General features: G+C 38.8%; 2 protein-coding genes across 2 annotated transcripts in view; one reads left to right on the plus strand and one right to left on the minus strand.

Moving 5' to 3' along the window:
- The window catches only part of LOC140754696 (histone-lysine N-methyltransferase SETMAR-like), a 302676-nt gene that overhangs the window by 71352 nt on the left and 211560 nt on the right, over window positions 1–19764 (plus strand). The window lies entirely within an intron of this gene.
- Cals (calsyntenin 1) overlaps window positions 1–19764 on the minus strand; it is a 246814-nt gene that overhangs the window by 7769 nt on the left and 219281 nt on the right. The window contains exons 3-14 of the mRNA XM_073089748.1: window positions 9208–9329; window positions 8444–8655; window positions 7533–7679; window positions 6503–6703; window positions 6167–6247; window positions 4975–5154; window positions 4149–4276; window positions 3291–3471; window positions 2348–2485; window positions 2012–2144; window positions 1128–1321; window positions 292–470 (exon numbers count right to left, since the gene is read on the minus strand). Coding sequence (XP_072945849.1) covers window positions 292–470; window positions 1128–1321; window positions 2012–2144; window positions 2348–2485; window positions 3291–3471; window positions 4149–4276; window positions 4975–5154; window positions 6167–6247; window positions 6503–6703; window positions 7533–7679; window positions 8444–8655; window positions 9208–9329 — 1896 coding nt within the window. The remainder of the gene's footprint in view (window positions 1–291; window positions 471–1127; window positions 1322–2011; window positions 2145–2347; window positions 2486–3290; window positions 3472–4148; window positions 4277–4974; window positions 5155–6166; window positions 6248–6502; window positions 6704–7532; window positions 7680–8443; window positions 8656–9207; window positions 9330–19764) is intronic.

A 19764-nucleotide genomic window follows, 5' to 3' on the forward strand; every position in this document is an offset into this window, starting at 1 on the left:
AATGGAGATATTTTATTAGATACATTTGCTGGATGTGGTTTTTATATTCTGTACAACGGGTACGTACGCATATTACATACTTACGTTACGTACTTGCGTGCGTGTATTCACATAGGAAGGAAAGTTTTTTTTTTTATTTCTCACGGGTGCATTGATCTAGACCAGAGACAAACGTGGGAGATTGTGGGAGTGGAGCTTTGAGAATGAAATGTAGAGTAGTGTATAGTATTAAAGTCGATTGACGAGTGTCACGCATGCGCCTCGAGGTCCGGGTTCAGTGCCGGGCGGTACCTGCTGGTAGCTGCGCACGGTGTCCGCGCCCGCGAGGCTGACGCCATCGCGAGTGAGCGCAGCGCGGATGTCGCTGTCGGGGAGTGTGGCGGCGCCTCGTAACGCCAGCGCCTCGTGGTCCGGGTTCAGTGCCGGGTACACAGACACCACGCACGAGTCCAGCTTCTGCATGTCCGATTCTGTTGAGAAAATTTATATGATGTAGCGGTGGTATTACATACAATGGTGACAATTTTAGCAATGTGATTTATCATACCAGTGGCTATTTAATATACATCATATATTATTTAATACAAAGATTTGAAAATTGTACTTTTTACAATTAAGTATGTTTCTACTCAATTATTATCGAAATAGAGTTTCTATCATCGCAAAGTGATTAAAGCTTAATATCTAGTGGCTGTTAGTTAATTTCGAACCAGAAAGCGAACATTCAGTTTCTGCTGAAAAAACAATTTCGGCTAGCCACTATTCCGTACTGCCATAAGGGTGTTTTTTTTATAATATAGGAGTAGCAGACGAGCATGATGGTAAGTGGCTACTGCCGCCTATGGAAATCTGTAATCAACGTCAGATAGGATTAGATATTTGTACCTGAGGTCGGTCACAAATGCGCCGCTACCCTTGAGGACTAAGCTGGAACGCCTCGGAAAAGTACGTCTCCCTTACCTCTCTTACCATACCCTAACATAACACAATCCCTTAGCATACCATTCAACCCAGAACACAGCAGCGCTTAACACTGCTGTTATAAGGCAGAAATAAGTGTGGCGGTGGTGTCGCAGAAGTTGAACCACAAAGGGTTCTACCACCATTAATATTTAATGGTAACTCACCAGCATCATCCCTCGGCGGCGCAGGCAGTACTTTCAACGTGACGTCGGGGAACAGCGGCAATCCCGCTCGGAAGTGGGCGTAGTCCCGCGCGGCCTCCGCGGAGCCGTTGATCAAGATAGTCGGCGTTTGCGGCGCGAGGACCATCACGTACGACTCCGCTGGTCGCGCCTTTAGGATGCGGCCGTTGTCGCAGCTGCGGGGTGAGATTATCAAATCATAAATATTGCAAGTGTAGCATATTTTTAATTTTTCAGATATCCGATATGATACGTTATGTTCCGAGTCGTGTCATATTTCCTCTTCTTACCCAACTGCGTCAGGAAGAGTGTAATGGTCTTGGGCGTATGTATATATGTTCCTTTCTTTGGTACGCCTAATTGCATTGGATTTCTCTAATTTGGGTAATATAATGTCTAAAATACAATATATTATTTTTATAATAGAAAACGACGATTGTTATCGCACGTTAATAATAATTTAGATTTTAGTTTAAAATGTAGTATCCATTGTGGAAATTGATTAAATAGTTTTAGTAACCATCGAAATCTTTCAATCAAACACTCTCGTCTGTTAACTCACTCATACATAACTCGCATGTGGCGCTTTATAATATTTTATTTATATCTTTAACATATTAATTGTATCATTGTAATACTTTTTTTTCCCTGTCCACTGAATGATTTAAAGCAGTTGTTTTTTTGTTTCTATTATAATTTATTTGATACCCATTTATATAAAGCCTCGTTAACTAATTATTGTTATCGTATTAATTTCAAAGTCACAGCCTGAGAGCGAATTTTGTGCTTAATAGTAATTATCCATCAGGCAACCCTGGCTAACCCTAAATAAGTAAGGTCTCTATCCAAAATAATAAGATGCTTACGTGATAGTAGTGTCGAGGTGTACGTTCCTGCGTCCCGGTGTAGGGAAGGCTCTCGCGTCTCCATACGCCACTCGACGGACTAAGGTTTCCACTTCGGCTGCTCCGTCACCCTCCACTGATACTGACTTCAGATCTGGGGTAACAAATAATTATATTTGTGATTAAAGATCTCATTCTCAAAAGAATTGGTCCGCTTAAATGAGAAATTAAGATTATTAAATTACATTCATAAGTAATGAGCTTGAGGGTAGATTGCTTCTGAAAATTCATGCCCGAGTCCCCCTTTTCCTCCCAGTTTTTTTTAATAAAACCGAAAAATTGAAAATATCCACTAACATAGATCAGGTGCGAGACTCAACCCCTCGCGGCATCTAGCAGCGCAGCGCAGGGCTGAAGCGGGCTGCACACCTCCTGGAAGCACCCCCAATCCCGCCATCCAACCATGCATGTAGTGTTTCATATCGCTCTCCGTACCTGAAACAAACAAAGATATTTATTTTTAGGGTTCTGTTCCCAAAGGTAAAAACGAAACCTGCCTCTGCCTAAGCCTCCGCTGTCTGTCCAACTGTTACAGATCTCTATTTCGAGAACCGCAATAGATCAAATTGGTTGCCACCATAACAACTAATGCTAAAAATAAAACAATTTTCGACTTATTACTCATTTTAAATATGCTTTCTATACTCAAAAATTAACTTCACAGTGTTTCAGTCTTGCGTGTCATAAACACACAAAGACAAAGACACAAATACTTAATCACAATACAAAGTTTATCATGTCTACTTGAATGGAATACTAAATGACAAAAAACATATATTTTTAAAACAATGCTCAATCAGTTTCAAAAACCAAAAATTGTGATTATTCCTCAAACACTTGCCCTATATATCTACTATAGTCCTAAATTTTCAACAATGTAGATTTTAAAAATTAAATACAACCGCAATTTATAACTATTTATTGCTGCTGATTATAACAATGTTTTCCATAATTTTGATATAGATATTTTTTCAGAATCTTTACATAAATTTAAACAAAAACTTTAAATTGCTCTAGGAAACTTAATTTATTTCTATGTATTCTAAGTTCCTTTTTATCTTGTATCCATTTTAGATTAATTATTATTTTGTGCTTGACTATGATTGACTATTTCTTGAAATGCTGTGCACATCTATAATTTAAGTACATAATATAACAACTAGCTTTGTATAGTCTCTTTTTAATGTTGTTTATGCATTTAGTAAATAAATAAACAAAATAAAATCTAGCCAACACTCACCCTGCCAGCAAGCGCCAACAACAAGCGTGGTGTTAACCCCGTGCGCGGGGTGCAGCGGCCAGTCGTCGATCACCTCCGGGCCCTTCCCGTCCACCGAGCGGTAGGGCTCGCCGTCCACGAACAACTCCACGTTCGGGAAACGCACGTTGATAGCGTAGTGATGCCATTCGTTGTCGCACACCTGTAAATATAAAGAATTTATTTAAAACGAGCTTTTGACCGCGGCTTCGCTCGCGTTACGAAGTAATATTTTCATCCCATATTTTATCCCCTTGGAGGTAGAATTGATCAAAATCCTTTCTTAGCGGATGCCTACGTCATAACATCTACCTGCATGCCAAATTTCAGCCCGATCCGTCCTGTGGTTTGGGCTGTGCGTTGATAGATCACTATGTCAGTCAGCCACCTTTGAGTTATATATATTTAGATTTAGAAATAAGATTCATAATTATTTAGAATGGACCAGTATGATTCGTCGATATGATAAGTAAACTAGGGATGTTATGGTTATGATATTTCGGATCAGGATACGGTTACGGATATAAGATTTTTAGTGAATCGTAAGTAAGGAAATACACATAGTTAATGATTTGATTATATTTGTACAGTAACTGAAAAGCGTGGACTTGTTTGAACAAAAAAATCATAATAGTGTGTCATTTAGACTCTGCCTTCATCCGAATTTATTTGAAACTTTTATATCAGATTCGGTTACGTTCAGATATATTTTTCGAATATTTTTATAGTTTCGGTTACGGAGCACCATAACATCCCTGATCCGAACCAGATGATCTTACTTGAGATGACCAGTATATCTGTAACGTTGATAAAAAATTACAAAACATCAAGATGATATACCTCAGGCAGCTTCCAGCGCCACTCGGCGGGCCTGAAGATGTTGAGGTCGCCCTCGCCGAAGTCGCGACGCAGCAGCAGGATCAGGCGGCAGTTGCGCACGAACAGCGCGTAGTGGTGGCGGTTCATCTCTGGAAATTACGAAAAATGTGTTCATAATGTATATTCTGTAGGTATGGAGCAGTGGTTAGAACCTCACCACTCAATCTTTGGGTAGTCAGAAGTTCAAATCCTAAGAGAAGCGGTTAGAAATTCTCCGCTCAAATCTAAGGGTACGAATTTCGAATCCCAGGTAACCTCTGAGATTTCAAAGTCAAAATTAATTATCAGTTGCTTAAATGGTGTTGGAAAGCAACAGGTACCTGTAGGCTGGAGAAACAAACATAATAACAAGTGCCCAACAGTGGGACAGTAATAGATTGACGATAAGTAGAAAACAGGCACTAAGCTTAGTAGCCAACTAGTAGCAGACCTTTTTGAACAGGTTCCACTTGAGGTCAATCACAGTTGTTACCACCAAGGCCTATAAGGGGAGAGGTCCGGTAATAATCCTTACATGCCATACAATAATAGTATGGAGATGGTTATTTAGCAGGACTAAAATTTTCGTTTAAGAGGGCGAGGTTTAGGTTAGGTTAGTTCTGTAAGGTCACGAATGGACTTAGTACTTGCGTATTTACTCGTACGTACTACTGACGTATGTTACATACTTAGTACTTGTGTACGTTACGTACGTAGTACTTACCTACTTACGAATGGACTTAGGACTTAGTTTTAAATTAAGATAGGAGGGGATGACTCGATCCTCTTAGCATATTGGTATACTCACTATGATCATCAGCGAGACACAGCAGATGCTCCTTGCGGTGTTTATCGTGGTCGGGCGGCGGGGCGTGTCTCAGCCAGGCGGACATGGCGAAGGCGCCACCCAACGTGGGTAGCAGGGACTCCGGCACCGCCGCCGCTGTGCTGGCGCCGTCGAACGCGAACAGCTGCTCACCGTCGCGGCCTGGGAGCCGATATGGTGAATTCGTTATACCTATGCATGTGTGTACGTATAGTCCGCGCCAAAATACTAGTCCGCTCTGAAGTTGATGCAAGCAGGTATTGTCATACAATTTGCTATTGCGACGCGATTCATTTCTATATTCAGAGCGGACTAGCAGTTTTACGCGTACTATACGTAGTTACGTACGCACGCACGCACACATACATGCGCGTACGTAGAGTAGAGTCCGCGCCAATTTCAAGTCTGCTCTGAAGTTGTTGCGCGCAGGTGTAGTCAGAGAGCCAATGCGGTGGAAGATTACCACAAGCATATACTCCGTACCAACGTAAGGGCACTAACGCAGCTATGCACCCGCGGGCGAGAGCGGGCAATGGATGAGTACCACGGGGGTTCCGCGCTGTCTTCGTCCCGCTAATATCTATAATTTGCTATTCAACGCGACTCGTTTCTATATTCAGAGCGGACTAGCAGTTTGGCGCGAACTGTACACGTAGTTGACTGTCAGATATTGATATATAGCATTAATTCCGACTTTGTTGCCTATACATTTTGGTAAATAAAGAAGTTAGTAAATATACGTAACGTTGCGTACATACACGTACGTATAAATGTATGTAAACGCCGTTGTACGCACACACGCCTGCGCATTTGAACGCATACATACATGCAAACGTTACGCACACATACATTATATTAAACCTGATCACACATGCACACTTATTTAAACATTCGTTATATGCCTTCCGTCGTTGCCGATACGTCATAAAATTGGCAAAACCATACCATACCATATAACACCAGAAAATATTCGTAAATATATAAATAATGTTCAATGTGACGATCTACACTACGTTGACGCCAAACTAGTTGCGCACACACACAAAACACACACACACACACACACAAATACGAACAAAAGAGCGCACACACGTACATGCAATTGCAAACACTTATGCAGACATTTTGTTTAGATTCCTAACTTTATTCCTCTTTTAAAAATGCGATAAAATACCTGAATCGGGTTTCAGGGACTTCGCCCATTCATTTCCGGCGCCGGGACTCGGGAGCAGATCGATCGTTTTCGGGTCCAAACCTGCAAATGTTACATTTAACGATTAATAAACTCATTAAAACGAATAAACCATAAATATATAATGTATAGAAGTAACAATCGACAGCAATGCCTTTGATGAAACAGAGACTAGTCGATTTTTTTTGCTGACCTCGATTACGCGTTTGGAGTTTTGGATCTTCCCTTAAAGATGGTAAAGAAAATGTGGAGCTTTAACCTGAAAAAATGACCATTTTCAAATACATGAAAAAAAGATAAGTTTGAGATGCATCTTACCACAGATGGTCCTTTGAGCGTGCACGGAGTAGGTGTCACGATCACAAGCCACACCAGCGCGGGAGGCCTGCAGTGTTATGGCCGCTTGGATGCGCGTGACGCCGGGACAGCGCTCGTCGCTCGAGCAGGCCTCCAGCCGCGCTGCTGGGAACAGCGCTAGCGGACCCGTACCGGGGGCGTAGTCTACACGTTCTGCTAGACCTGGGGGGGAGATCAATTAATGATAGACTAGTCACCACCATAGAATAAGCTGCAGCAGTGATAGCCTAGTGGTTAAGAATCTCGATCGAGGGGTCCGAGGTTAAAATCCCAGGCACGCACCTCTGATATTCAAAAATTATGTGCGTATTAAAAACTAATTATCACTTGTTTAAACGGTTAAGGAAAACATCGTGAGGAAACCTGCATACCTGAAAGATATTAAGATATAAGTTTAAAAGAAAGAAAAAAATCTCAAAGGTATGTGAAGTCTACCAATACGCACTTGGCAAGTTCGGTAGACTATGGCCTAAGCCTTCTCATTCTGAGAGGAAACCCGTGCCCAACAGTGGTTGATGATGATAGAATCAGCTAATGAGAGATCCTAGTCAAGTTGAAATGCTATAGATGAAACACTTTGCTAAACAATGGTAGGCTATATTAAAAAAAATTGATTCCTTCATTTAAATAACCAACAATTTTTCATGAGAAATCGTATAAGCGAAATTGTATCGACGCTTCTTGCAGAATTTTGTGGATTCTAAAGCGCCATAAATGTTATTTATGAAAAATTTGTAATTTAAAACTGTCTGCTGAACTGTGAAATTGTATGCGACATATTCAAAAAATTGCAGAATTTGGCCACCTGTGATGGTGCCACAACATTGTTGCCTTACGTTCAGAAGTTGATCTACCATCACAAACCATTATACTCTCCAAGTCAACTGAGTTAAATCACCTATTTTAAAATTTACATTACCACAAACAAACATTTTTCTTTTTCGAAGGTACATATCTCACCCAAAAAACACAAAACTTAAACTTGACATACCCTTCCATCCAGCTCTGCAGGGCTTGTTGACCTTGATGGTGACCATGACGGGCGCTGACTGCATCATGCCGCAGTCGTAAGCCACCACCGACAGGATGTGGTTGTGAGACTTCTCGTAGTCCAGAGGTTCAGTGTTGCGGATTACACCTGGGGAAGGTTACATTTGTCAGTTATTAAATATAAAAAACATAAGAGTTTCTACTCTTTCTTGTCTGAAGAAAGAAGAAAAGCATTGCTTCTTGAACTCACATTAAGTAAAGGAAAGTCATACAACATAATTTACACATAATTTTTTGGAAGGTGGTAGAACCCTTTGTGGTTCGACTCCGGCGGCACCACCGCCACACCTATTTCTACCTAATAACTGCAGTGTTAGGTGCTGCTGTGTTCCGGTTTGAAGGGTGTGGTAAGGGAGAAAGACTTTTCCGAGGCGTTCCAGCTTAGTCCTCAGGGGTAGCGGCGCATCTGTGGCCGACCTCAGGTAGGAATATCTAATCCTATCTGGGGTTTATTACAGATGTCCATGGGCGGCAGTAGCCACTTACCATCAGGTGGACTGCATGCTCGTCTGCTACTCTTACATTATAAAAAAAAAAAAACACACATAACTAAATGAGAAAGTATGAATAGACTATCTTTGTCCTCCTTTTTTCTTGTTTCCTTGTTTTCCTCTTCTTGTCTGACAGAGAATGAAATTTCTATTCCGCTTTAAAAATCTACCTTTCTGGGCACTTCTATATAAACTGTGCTTTAAGAAATAGAGAGTTCATTTGCTCTTCTTATCTTATGTTTTATTTCCCAGGTATCAAAAACCCTAGTCGTTATTCTCGTATCATCAATACTATAAACAACATTATACATACTTATCTTTTTTATCTCCTATAATTCTATTTTCCTCGTGACAAACTCACCCTCATTATCAATGACGAAGGGCTGGCTCCTGTCCGTGATGATCTCGTATTTGCACACGTCGCCGTACCGCGGCGTGCAGTCGCGGTCGGTGGCCTCCACGCGCACGATCTCGTCGTACACCTTGCCCTCGTCGACGGAGCGCACGTACGCCGCCTGGCTGAACGCCGGTGCGTACTCGTTCACGTCAGTCACCGTTATGTGGACGGGCACGCTGTGGGATACGATAAGATATTCTTAAAATTCTAGAAATTATCATACAAAAATGTAGCACGAATGTTGCCTCGACATCTTAATAGAGCATTTTTAAATCATTACGATGGATGATTCGTTATTGTAGTATAACTGCCACTGATAGCAATTATTGATAACAATAATAACAAATTGGCTCGTTAACGTCGTCCGCTCACGCCGACGGTCTCACACAGACTCACAGCACCCACCTAATTACCGTATACGTTCGAGAAAAATACACATCTACCCACATACACTACTATTTGCAGATTACGTCCAATTTTGTGGTGTAAATTCTTATCTGGACATATATGTAGGTATGTATTTAAGTATGTAACGAAATCTATGTACTCGATTTTTACCTACTTTGAACGGTCAGTTTAATTCGAAATTTTGAACAATTATCGAGAACTGACCACAGTACACGATTTAAAAAAATGCCCCTATCTCCTCATCAGGATCGTCAGGATTTTAAAATGGTTTGTAGAGTCTTAAACCATAATTCATTTCAAAGTTATGTAGTTGAACTCACGTGTTAGAGTAGGAGCCATCGCAGCCGACAGCGGCGATATCAAACTTGTAGTTGCGTCGCTTCTCGCAGTTGAGCGGGTAGCGCACGCGCAGCCGGGCTTCGTTCTCGTCGATCACCATGATCTGCGGACAATAGAACATTTTTCTCTATATTATTATAATCCTTAAAAAAACATAATAATCGTCAAAGCAAATGACGCCTAAAGACACTTGCGAAATGAGAGTACAGCATTTGAATTATTGAATTTGTTTTAATTGAAGTGATACTTTCTTGGCGTAAGAAAAATAAATTAGGATAGTGAATTTTTACAAAACCGATATTTAAAATCGACAGCATAAACTCGGATTGCTAATGACTCAATATTTGCAGAATAAGCTACAACAAAGTAATATTTGTTTTATATTTTATTTTTAGGTATGATATGATATGAAAATAAATTATATCATACAATATGAAACGAGTTTTAATTTTTGTGTCATACAATATACAATATGCAAGTTGTATGAAGTAGATAAAAGTAAAAGTTCTTATCGCGTATTTTTAAAAAATTTACAACAGCGCTACAAGTCTACATAAGACCACGCCTTATAAGGACTACACAGACAAAAGAAGTAAATAAATCCCATAAACAACTCTAAAAGGAAGTGCTTACTATGTATCAGGAAAATATAAAGCGTTCCGGGAACATCCGCAAGGATTTAAACCCATCCACGTGTGCCCTTCACAATATCCCTTTGTTCACTTTGCTTCCTCTAATTCAATTTCGTTCATCCAAAGGGTATCTTATACAGCGTGCGCCAAACGTGGGCCGCATTCCCGAAACGTAAATTCTCATAGCACACCAAAAAATTAAATTAAGCGCTGAAAAATGTAAAGCGCTTCCACGGGCAGATGTTCATCATTTTTATTACAACAAGTCCTCGCGTTAAGGACTTTTCGCATAAATTCTGAGCGCACGCGTAAAAATCTCGCCGGCGATAAAAGTGGTAGTTACCAATTATATTAAACGATGATACTTCGTACGGGTGGCCGGTGGAAACAGGGGCGGGGTAGGGTGGTTTATGCGAATTTCACTGCTAAGTAATTTACGGTTTTTATTTAGGGACTCGGTACTTGCTGAATTATAAGTTAATCCCTGTACCTTCCTTAGTATCATGGCCCTCATCCCTCATACGATCTGTGTACTTAGTAGAGCCCATCAGAAGAGCATGAGTCCGTGATTTTAGTAACTTCAACACATACAAACACATTCAAACGTCATAAGCCCACTGATCCATATTCTTAGTAACTTCACCAACGTAAAATAAATCTGTGTTCTTAGAAACTTAGCCATCAATCGTCCATAATATAGCATAAGTAGGTATGTGTTTTAGCATGGCCTTATATATTTATTATTATGGTTATTCCACAAGTATGTGTTCTAAATTTCTTAGAACTGAAGCTCATAAACAACATTTAAAAACTTACGACGACAAAAAAGGTGGTAGGTGGTGGTTTGAAGGTGGTAGAACCCTTTGTGGTTCGACTCCGGCGGCACCACCGCCACACCTATTTCTACCTAATAACAGCAGTGTTAGGCGCTGCTGTGTTCCGGTTTGAAGGGTGTGGTAAGGGAGACAGACTTTTCCGAGGCGTTCCAGCTTAGTCCTCAGGGGTAGCGGCGCATCTGTGGCCGACCTCAGGTAGGAATATCTAATCCTATCTGGGGTTAATTACAGATGTCGATGGGCGGCAGTAGCCACTTACCATCAGGTGGACTGCATGCTCGTCTGCTACTCTTATATTATAAAAAAAAAAAAAAAAAAAAAGAAAAAATAAGCGTTCAAATAGTTTCTAAACATTCTAAAAAACAAAAATGCTCCATTAATCTTCGAAACGCAACCACTTTTGTAGCAAGATTGCAATCGGCTGCTATCTGAAGATTGCTTGCCGCTGCCAACTCTCACGTATTGTGATTACTCTGCCTTTTCGAAACAGTGCCGTTCCTTTCAAATCAGCTCGAGACACGCACAAAGTGTGCTGGCTTCTACTATCTATATTGTAGTGGCTTCGACTAAATACCTTTTTTTGGGTTCCGTACCCAAAGGGTAAAAACGGAACCCTATTACTAAGACGTCGTCCGTCCGTCTGTCCGTCTGTCACAGGGCTCTATCTCTGGAACCGTAATAGATAGACACTTGAAATTTTTACAGAGGATGCATAACGGTGGACGCTATAACAACAAATAATCGTTCTTCCGGTGTCGCTAGACGGGCGGTTAGAGCTCCCACTCTTGCCGTCCACAACCCCGAAAGCCTCCCTTTAGTCGCCTCTTACGACAGGCAGAGGATACCGTAACCCTATTCTGGTCCCGAAACTACAGGAACATCTACTATGTATGTATACCTACGATTATTCGTGCTTGAATGCAGCAGCAGGGGGATATAAAGAGGTTTTTTTAAGACCCCTACTAGGTCTGCTTTTGTAATTGCCTATTTGCACTAATAAGTATTGATGCAAAAAGTACGTAATAGTCAGTGAAGTCTACCAATACGCACTTGACCAGCGCGGTGGACTACGGCCTTATCCTTCTCATTCTAAGAAGAGACCCGTGTCCAGCAGTGGGACAATAATAGGTATATGATGAGCAGATGTAACTCTTACATTCTAAAGGAAGAAGGAAGTGAAAGCATTTTTATTTTATAGAAGTAGCAAGCGAGAATAGGTAAAGTGACTACAGTGTAACTGGTGGAAAGTGGCAATGCCGCCCTTGGACATCTGTAACTGTAGATAGAAGTCTCAAGTCGGCCACAGATACGTTGCTACTCCTGAGGACTTATGAACGCCTTGTATTTCCTCGGTAAATCTTCAGAAGTAACTGTTATAATATAAATCTATTTTTTAAACTAAAATTGTTACATGAGGCTGTTTCTAGCCGAAGCTAGTACATTACTTATTCCTAAAGCCTAAATTCCCGCAGCACAAACACCGTAAACCTAAACCGTAAGCTAAAACCCGTAAAGCTAAAACACCGTACCGGCTAGCTCGCCTCAGCCCCACTTAGCCGAGACACCTTCACGTAAGCCCCTTTCTTACCACAGAATAAATATTGACTAGAAATACCCATAGGAAAAAAGAAAGAAAGAAATGAAGAAAACTTTACGCTAGATAAATCAGTCGACAGAGTAACAACAAGCAGTAAACGGCACTTAAATTGAATTTCTTTAAACTAAAGTATGTGTGTTTCAAGTTTTATCCGATAATGTGTAGAAGAAAACTTGATTCAAACCAATTTAAACTAACACAATCTACTGACATATTACATGATTGTTAAGCATGAGGGAAAAAGTAAAAAGAAGATAAAAGAAGAAGGATAAAAGAACTGTTCTTTGATATTGTTCTTTTATATTTTTTTCACTTTTCTTTTAAGAAATGAAACTTGATAGAAAAGTGAAAACAATATTCTCTAATGTTTATTTACAGTTTAGTTTTAAAATGTGTTCTTTTACATTTAAATCAAATCTTTATTTGTAAATATAGGTCTTACAGGTGTTCACATGGTTATATAAAGTGCGCTATATTTGACCCTTTTGGGTATACAAATTACATAATTAATAAGTCCTATTAGAAATATTAAAAAAAAAATAAAAAAATTGTCATTATCATTATTTACATGCATAATTCTTACTATTATTAAATCATTAAATTATAGATTACAATATTCATTTAAATTTAATAAATTATTATGAACAATACAAGTCATATATCGGCGTCAGTAAGAAATTCATGAATTGTGTAATAACATTTATCGGTTAACTTTTTTTTTTTACTTTATTCTTTTATTTTATTATAGGTTAACATTTAATACAAATTAAGCTATAAATGAAAGAAAGAAAACATTATTTGGGTAAACGTCCAATTACACCTAACGGTACATAATACATATAATACATAAAACAAACAGACAGTGTGAATTAATCACATTAATAAATACCACTTCTACTTTGGCCGGATTCTAGTTCTAACTTTTCTATTCCTTACCAAAATCAGCATAAACACAAATGACACGTGTATGAAGCTATATACGTGTCATTTCTAGTAGATTTGCAGTGCAGTGCCGCCCCTCTCTCGTCTTGTCACGTTTTATTGTTACAGCGGCATTGTTTCCGCAGCCTAAATACGTGTCATGGAGATCGAGACGGTTATTGTCTATCCCGGAGTAGCTTTTATGGTCTGTGCTACTCGTATCGCCGTATTGATCTTTAAGTGTCTTGTATATTACATATTATGAAATAAAGTTATTCCAATTCCAGAGGTTCTCAAACTTATTATATAAATCTACTTTTACAGTTAATTATTTTGTGTGTCCTTTAAAGGTTGACTAAAACAACGAATTTCTTATATCAATAAGTGGTGTTTAAAATAAGTCAGCTCCTATTTCTGCCTGGATATTAGGCCTCGCAAATCACCGACTACCTATATTGGCCTATGTAATAAAACACAAATAAACCATAGCCCTTAAACCGCTTTCTGCCTTAAAATGGTTTTTTGATTTGTGCATACACATAAGGTATTTCATATGAATCCTCATATGTTGTAATCGAGCTGTTAATTTAACTGCTAGTTTAGTTTACTGTTTGTTTTCACACCTTAAACTTGCACGATGAAGGTGCAAGGTAAGTTCATCTTATCAAGTAGTTTTGTCAGTTCAAATTCAAAAAACATACATATATAATTCCATTATTAATTTGCTATATGCTTTGATAGCCAACCGAACCTTTGCTTTAATTCAGCCTTTACACCGAACATAAATAAGACATCGAAGCTTCCCACACCGTTACGCGAAAATTAGATGAGTTCCCGTGACGTCACAAGACCTATCGTAAATCCTGGTATTACCCAGCAAATCTACCTGGGACATAAAATTTAGGCCTACATCATGAGCTGTAGGTAAATTTAAGAACCTTAGCCCATTTAGCACCGATCTACCTTTATTGCGTCGTAAATCCGTACGTAAATCGTACCCCCGCCGCCCCATTTCTCACTTCTCAAGGACGTCGTTTCGTTATCTGTTACACATGGCCCTATTTTCAGTATACTAATACGTGTCTGAGGTAATTTAATTATATAGGTTATTTGAATAAAGTTGATCGACTTTTTTTAAATTAGTTCTTTATTTTAGTTTATAGTTTATTTATTTCTTAAAATTTTATATAATTAGTAAATGTAATTGTTAGTGGATAATATAGAAATATCAATTAATTTTAATTTTTGTTTCACTTTCACTCAATTATTCACTTATTCATGAATTGAGTAATCATCGCAAAGTTGAAACCACTGCTGCTAGAACCATGCTTTTTTAAGTTGTAGACATCCACTAAGTGAGGATTTTTTGATAACTAAATATTGTCATGATTTTTATAGTGTGTATTTACCGATATAACAAGAAACAAGAAGTTAAAAACATTTTATTTCCAAATTTGCAAAAAAACGATAAAGGCAATAGCAACATTGCAATCGCATACGTAATGCGCGCCACGTGTCTCCTGTCTCAAGCAGACAGAATACGGATATAAAACAGGGACGGCCAATCGATACGTGACGGAGACAACGGGACGTCTACACGTGTCAATTGAGATATGGTAAATTGTTTTCCTTTTAAATGTAAAAGTGGTAGGTATTTATAGTCTGATTCATAATTAGGTGTCCAAAATGTAAACAAAGAAATGTCACTGTCAAAATTAACAAGAAACAAAAACTTTAACAAAATCAACAAAAAGCGAAAATTTAACAAATATGCACAATTTAACAAACGCGTTATGTAAACGAGAAAACATTCGAATTCGATCACAATCACGAAAATGAATAATATCAGCTATGAAACTTAAAAATGACAGCACAAGAAATGTCTTGGGTTCCGACTGTGTTACCATTATCACATTTTAATTTTCTACCATAAACTTTGTTTTTTATTATTATTACTGTATGGGACGAAATTGAGGTGATATAAATATTAGAAAATGTGAATTAATCTTTATTTATTTAGATTATTATTTTATTATTGTTGTATTACTTTAATATCGACAAAAATAAGAAACTACCATTTCTAAAGTATTTTCTTGATAGGTCAACACCTTTGTTTACATTTTGGACACCTAATTATGAATCAGACTATAGGTAGATGTAGTACCATTATATTCTATTTGCGTTGTAATTAGAGGACTCATTTACATAAAATGGGGTGTCAGTGGCTGTTTTCAACACAATGAAAATTTTAAAATAAACAAAAGAGGTACCTACAACAAAAACATCAATTTTGAGCGTAAGACAGTTATCCATTACGGTGGAAGGGATTGTAGTTCTCAGGTGTGGCAATCCTTATATGTTACGATTTTATACAAAAAAATATGTATTTTTGTTAATGCTTCATTTCCACGGTTCATTAATGACCAAACAGTAAGATCCCATTTCAAAGTTTGTGTCCAATTGAAAATTTAGGAAAATTTATCTAAATTTGAAACCAACTAAGCTCATTATCACTGCCTCACGCAAACAAAAGAACTTTACTAGCACAGACGGACTATTGGTAAAATCCGAAAAAATAGTGCATTTAAATTGAAAACCTGTTAGCGACGTAATGAATGAAACGTAACGATGTTTGAACTCAATATATTAGTTTCTTAATATAGACATCGTAACAGTAAACACACTCGAATAGATTCAAGATTAATGAGGTCGATAATGTTCGTAGCGCATTGACGTAGATCAGGGCTCCGTTGATTGGGATAGGTTTATCTTATCCCTTTCCTATCCCTAAAATAGACAAAAAGGCTTAGGTTATAAATAATTCTTACGAAACCTCCCACGCTAAGATAAACTTTTCCGTTAACTGTTTTTCTTTAGCCCTTTATAGAATGAAAGGTTAAGGGCACAGTCTACCACACCGGCCGCGGGATTGGCAACTTTACAGGACTTTGAGAAACTTATGGTGAAGTATGGATACGGTTTCTTCGCAATGTTTGCTAATAAAGTTGAACAAGTTAATTAACTCTATATAATTATAATTAACTTGTATTACCGACACATAAAAGTTGTTAAATTATTTATGGAATTATCTGCTACTGTTCCACTTATGGGCGCAGATCTCATATGGTACTAACAAGGCTAAACCTCAACCACGATCAAGATCAGGATTAAGAGTACATGACATCGAGAATTTAAAGCTAATATTTGTACCCGAGTTATCTTAGAAAGACTCTCTTTTTATTACCTACATTTGATGGATGTATGTAGTAAACGAGCATGTAGTCCACTTGAAGGTAGGTATGTCGTCACTGTCACTGCTGCTGTAGAATGATATACATCATTCTAACCAAATCCACATAGGATAGAAGTATTGTATTATACGTATTTGACGACCCGCGTGGCCACTATACCGGTCTGACGCGCAAAGGGTCCCGGGTTCGATCCCCGGCCAGAAAGATATCTAAATGATGAATTTAGATTCTGTTTCTGGGTCTGGGTGTTTGTGTATTTGTTTATGTGTGTGTCCATGTCACCCACGACACATGGAATCCTAGTGTGGGGCTGTGAGTGTACAAAGCGTTTAGAAAGCTTTTATTACTCGAAGTGTATCACAAATGCGATATCACGTCTGAGAAATCTGGTTGCCTCTACACTGTTCTACCTAAACGGAAGAACTGTTTCACTCTAATAATACGTGAGTCGTCGTATATAGTACTTCCCCATGCAAATTATACTGATTCTGCTTTTCAATCTCACTCCCAATAGAGAATGTTATAAAACTAACAACTGAATTCCCCTGATCTACACCAACAATTAAATATAAACTATATTACTCCACGCTCCCATAAATTAGTTTCGACAAACTAACATCCACCCAAACCTCATATATCAGTCCACAAGTAATTAATCCGTAACCAATGTCCATTGCACTAATTACTGAACGAACACTTAATGCACTTCCAATCATGCCCGCCATGATATATGGAGGCCATTCCCATTTGCCATGGGATAGGAAAGTATTGGTAGGAGAGAAAGAGGTTCAACTACAAATACAAAAAAATTACCTTTATAAAATTAATAATTAAAAACGTTTTTAAGGTGCTAGAATCGTTTGTGGTTCGACTCCGGCCACACCTATTTCTACCTCATAACAGCAGTGTTAACCGCTGCTCTGTTCTGGTTTGAAGGGTGTGGTAAGGAAGATATGCTTTTCCAACGCGTTCCAGCTTAGTCCTCAGGGGTAGCGGCGTACTGTGGCCGAACTCAGGTAGGATTATCTAATCCTATCTGGGGTTGGTTACAGACGTCCATGGGCGGCAGTAGCCACTCGTCAAATGACCTGCATGCTTGTTTGCAACTTTAATATTATAAAAAAACAAGTCGTTTTTTAGACGTAGAAACTTTGTAATTAAATTAAATTTTTTCATAAACCTCGATAGCAACTTTTCCTTAGCTTACATTCCTATCCGTCCTTATTACCATCTCCAAAACTGGGTTACCACCGTCAAAGTATTAGAAAAGTGTTGGAACAGTGTAACCGCAATGGCGTACCCCACGCCACGACCAATGCCTTCCGAACTTAACAACTTTCCGACCAACCAACAAACTGTTCATAAGTGTTTTATGCGATACGTGATCGTCGGCAACTTAGTGGGAAATTAAATCGATGTTGTTTCAGAACTGCCACGTGCAACCGATAGCTTTGATGCTTTGAACCGATATTATGAAGGTGGTAGACCCCTTCGTGCTTCAACTACGTCGGCAGCACCGCTACACCTTTTTCTGCCTAATAACAGCAGTCTTAAACGCTGCTGTGTTCTGGTTTGCAGGGTGTGGTGTAACAGAGACACATTTATTCGTAGCGTTCCAACTTAGTCCATAGGTAGCAATGCATTAATAATAATAATAATAATAATAACCATTTATTTCAGACAATATAAACAAAGATACAAAAGTATAATTGAATACAGAGGTCCATATCATATATACCTTACAGACTAACATACATATTAATATATACTTATAACTAAATCACGTATTTGCGGCGACGTGAGATGCGGGTCTGGTGACTGCCGGGGGTCCTCTCCGTCCACGGAATTTCCGGAACACAACTCCCTTCGGCCACAGCTCCTCCTTCAGGAAGGTCGACAATTGCTCGGTTGGGACCAATCTTAGATAGGACTGTTGATTTTTCTACGGTTGATGAGAGATCAGATGGACTGCATGAAACTTGCTACTTCTACATTATAAGAAAACCTCTTCAATCAAAAATTAAATCAATTCAAAGTCTGTCTACAGCTTTGAAAAATGTTTTAGCAGTATTACACTTTTTATCTTATGAACCTTGACTTCTCAATTGTTCCTTAGCCCTTACGCCCTTACATTCCTATCCCCCAAAAGTAGGTTGCCTCGATTGAAGTATAAGAAAAGTGTTGGAGCAGTGTATCCGCAGTGGCGTACCCCACGCCGCGACCAATGCCTTCTGAACCTAACAACTTTCGACCAAGTTTGTTCAGTAGTGTTTTATGCGATACGTGAACGTCGGCAACTTAGTGGGAAATTAAATCGAACTTGTTTCAGAACTGCTTGCGTGCTACCGATATCTATTACTGCATACGTAGAAGTGTCTGTCTGTATCATTTTTAATATCTTGTATATAAAATTCTCGTGTCACAACGTTAGTTACCGTACTCCTCCGAAACGGCTTTACTGATTTTCACCAAATTTTATATGCATACTAGCTGACCCGGCAAACGTTGTGTTGCCATACAAATAAAAAAATGTTAAGGGTGAACAACCCTTATCACTATAGGGGGATGAAAAATAGATGTTGGCCGATTCTCATAGATACCGGATAAGCACAAAAAAATTCATCAAAATCGGTCAAGCCGTCTCGGAGGAGTATGGCAACGAAAACTGTGACGATGTGACGATGACAACGAGAATTTTATATATTAGATTCAGTAGGTCTGAGAATCGGTTACTATCTATTTTTCGTACCCCTAAGTGATAAGGATTGTTCATCCTTAACATTTTTTTATTTATATGGCAACACAACGTTTGCCGGGTCAGCTAGTAAAATATAGAAGTAGCATGCAGTACGCCTGATGTTAAGTAGCTACTGCAACTTAACATCTGCAACTTAACATTATGCTGTAATGTTAAGTTGATTTGCAATCAACGCCAGTCAAAAACAGTTCTACCAAAGGTTGACCACAGACGCGCCGCTACCCCTGAGGACTAAGTTGTAATACCTCGGAAAAGTAATCGCTCTTATCACACCCTTCAAACCAGAACAAAGCAGCGCTAAACACTGCTGTTAACAGGCAGAAAGGGCAGTGTGGGGGTGGTATCGCCGGAATTGAACCAACTTTATATTTACATATTAGCTGTGTCATAAATATGACCCAAATTTTGTACCTTTATCATCAAAATAAAAAAGACCGATATCAATTAATATTAGGACTGGTGACAGTTAATTATATTTGTGAGATTCCATGGGACTTATTTTTGGCGCGGCCCAATTCTTTATTTTTAAATAAACCCCAGATA

This window comes from Epargyreus clarus, unplaced genomic scaffold (assembly GCF_041222505.1).
Source record: "Epargyreus clarus isolate Ecla_fem2 unplaced genomic scaffold, WU_Ecla_fem_2.2 ptg000031l, whole genome shotgun sequence".
NCBI lineage: Eukaryota > Metazoa > Arthropoda > Insecta > Lepidoptera > Hesperiidae > Epargyreus > Epargyreus clarus.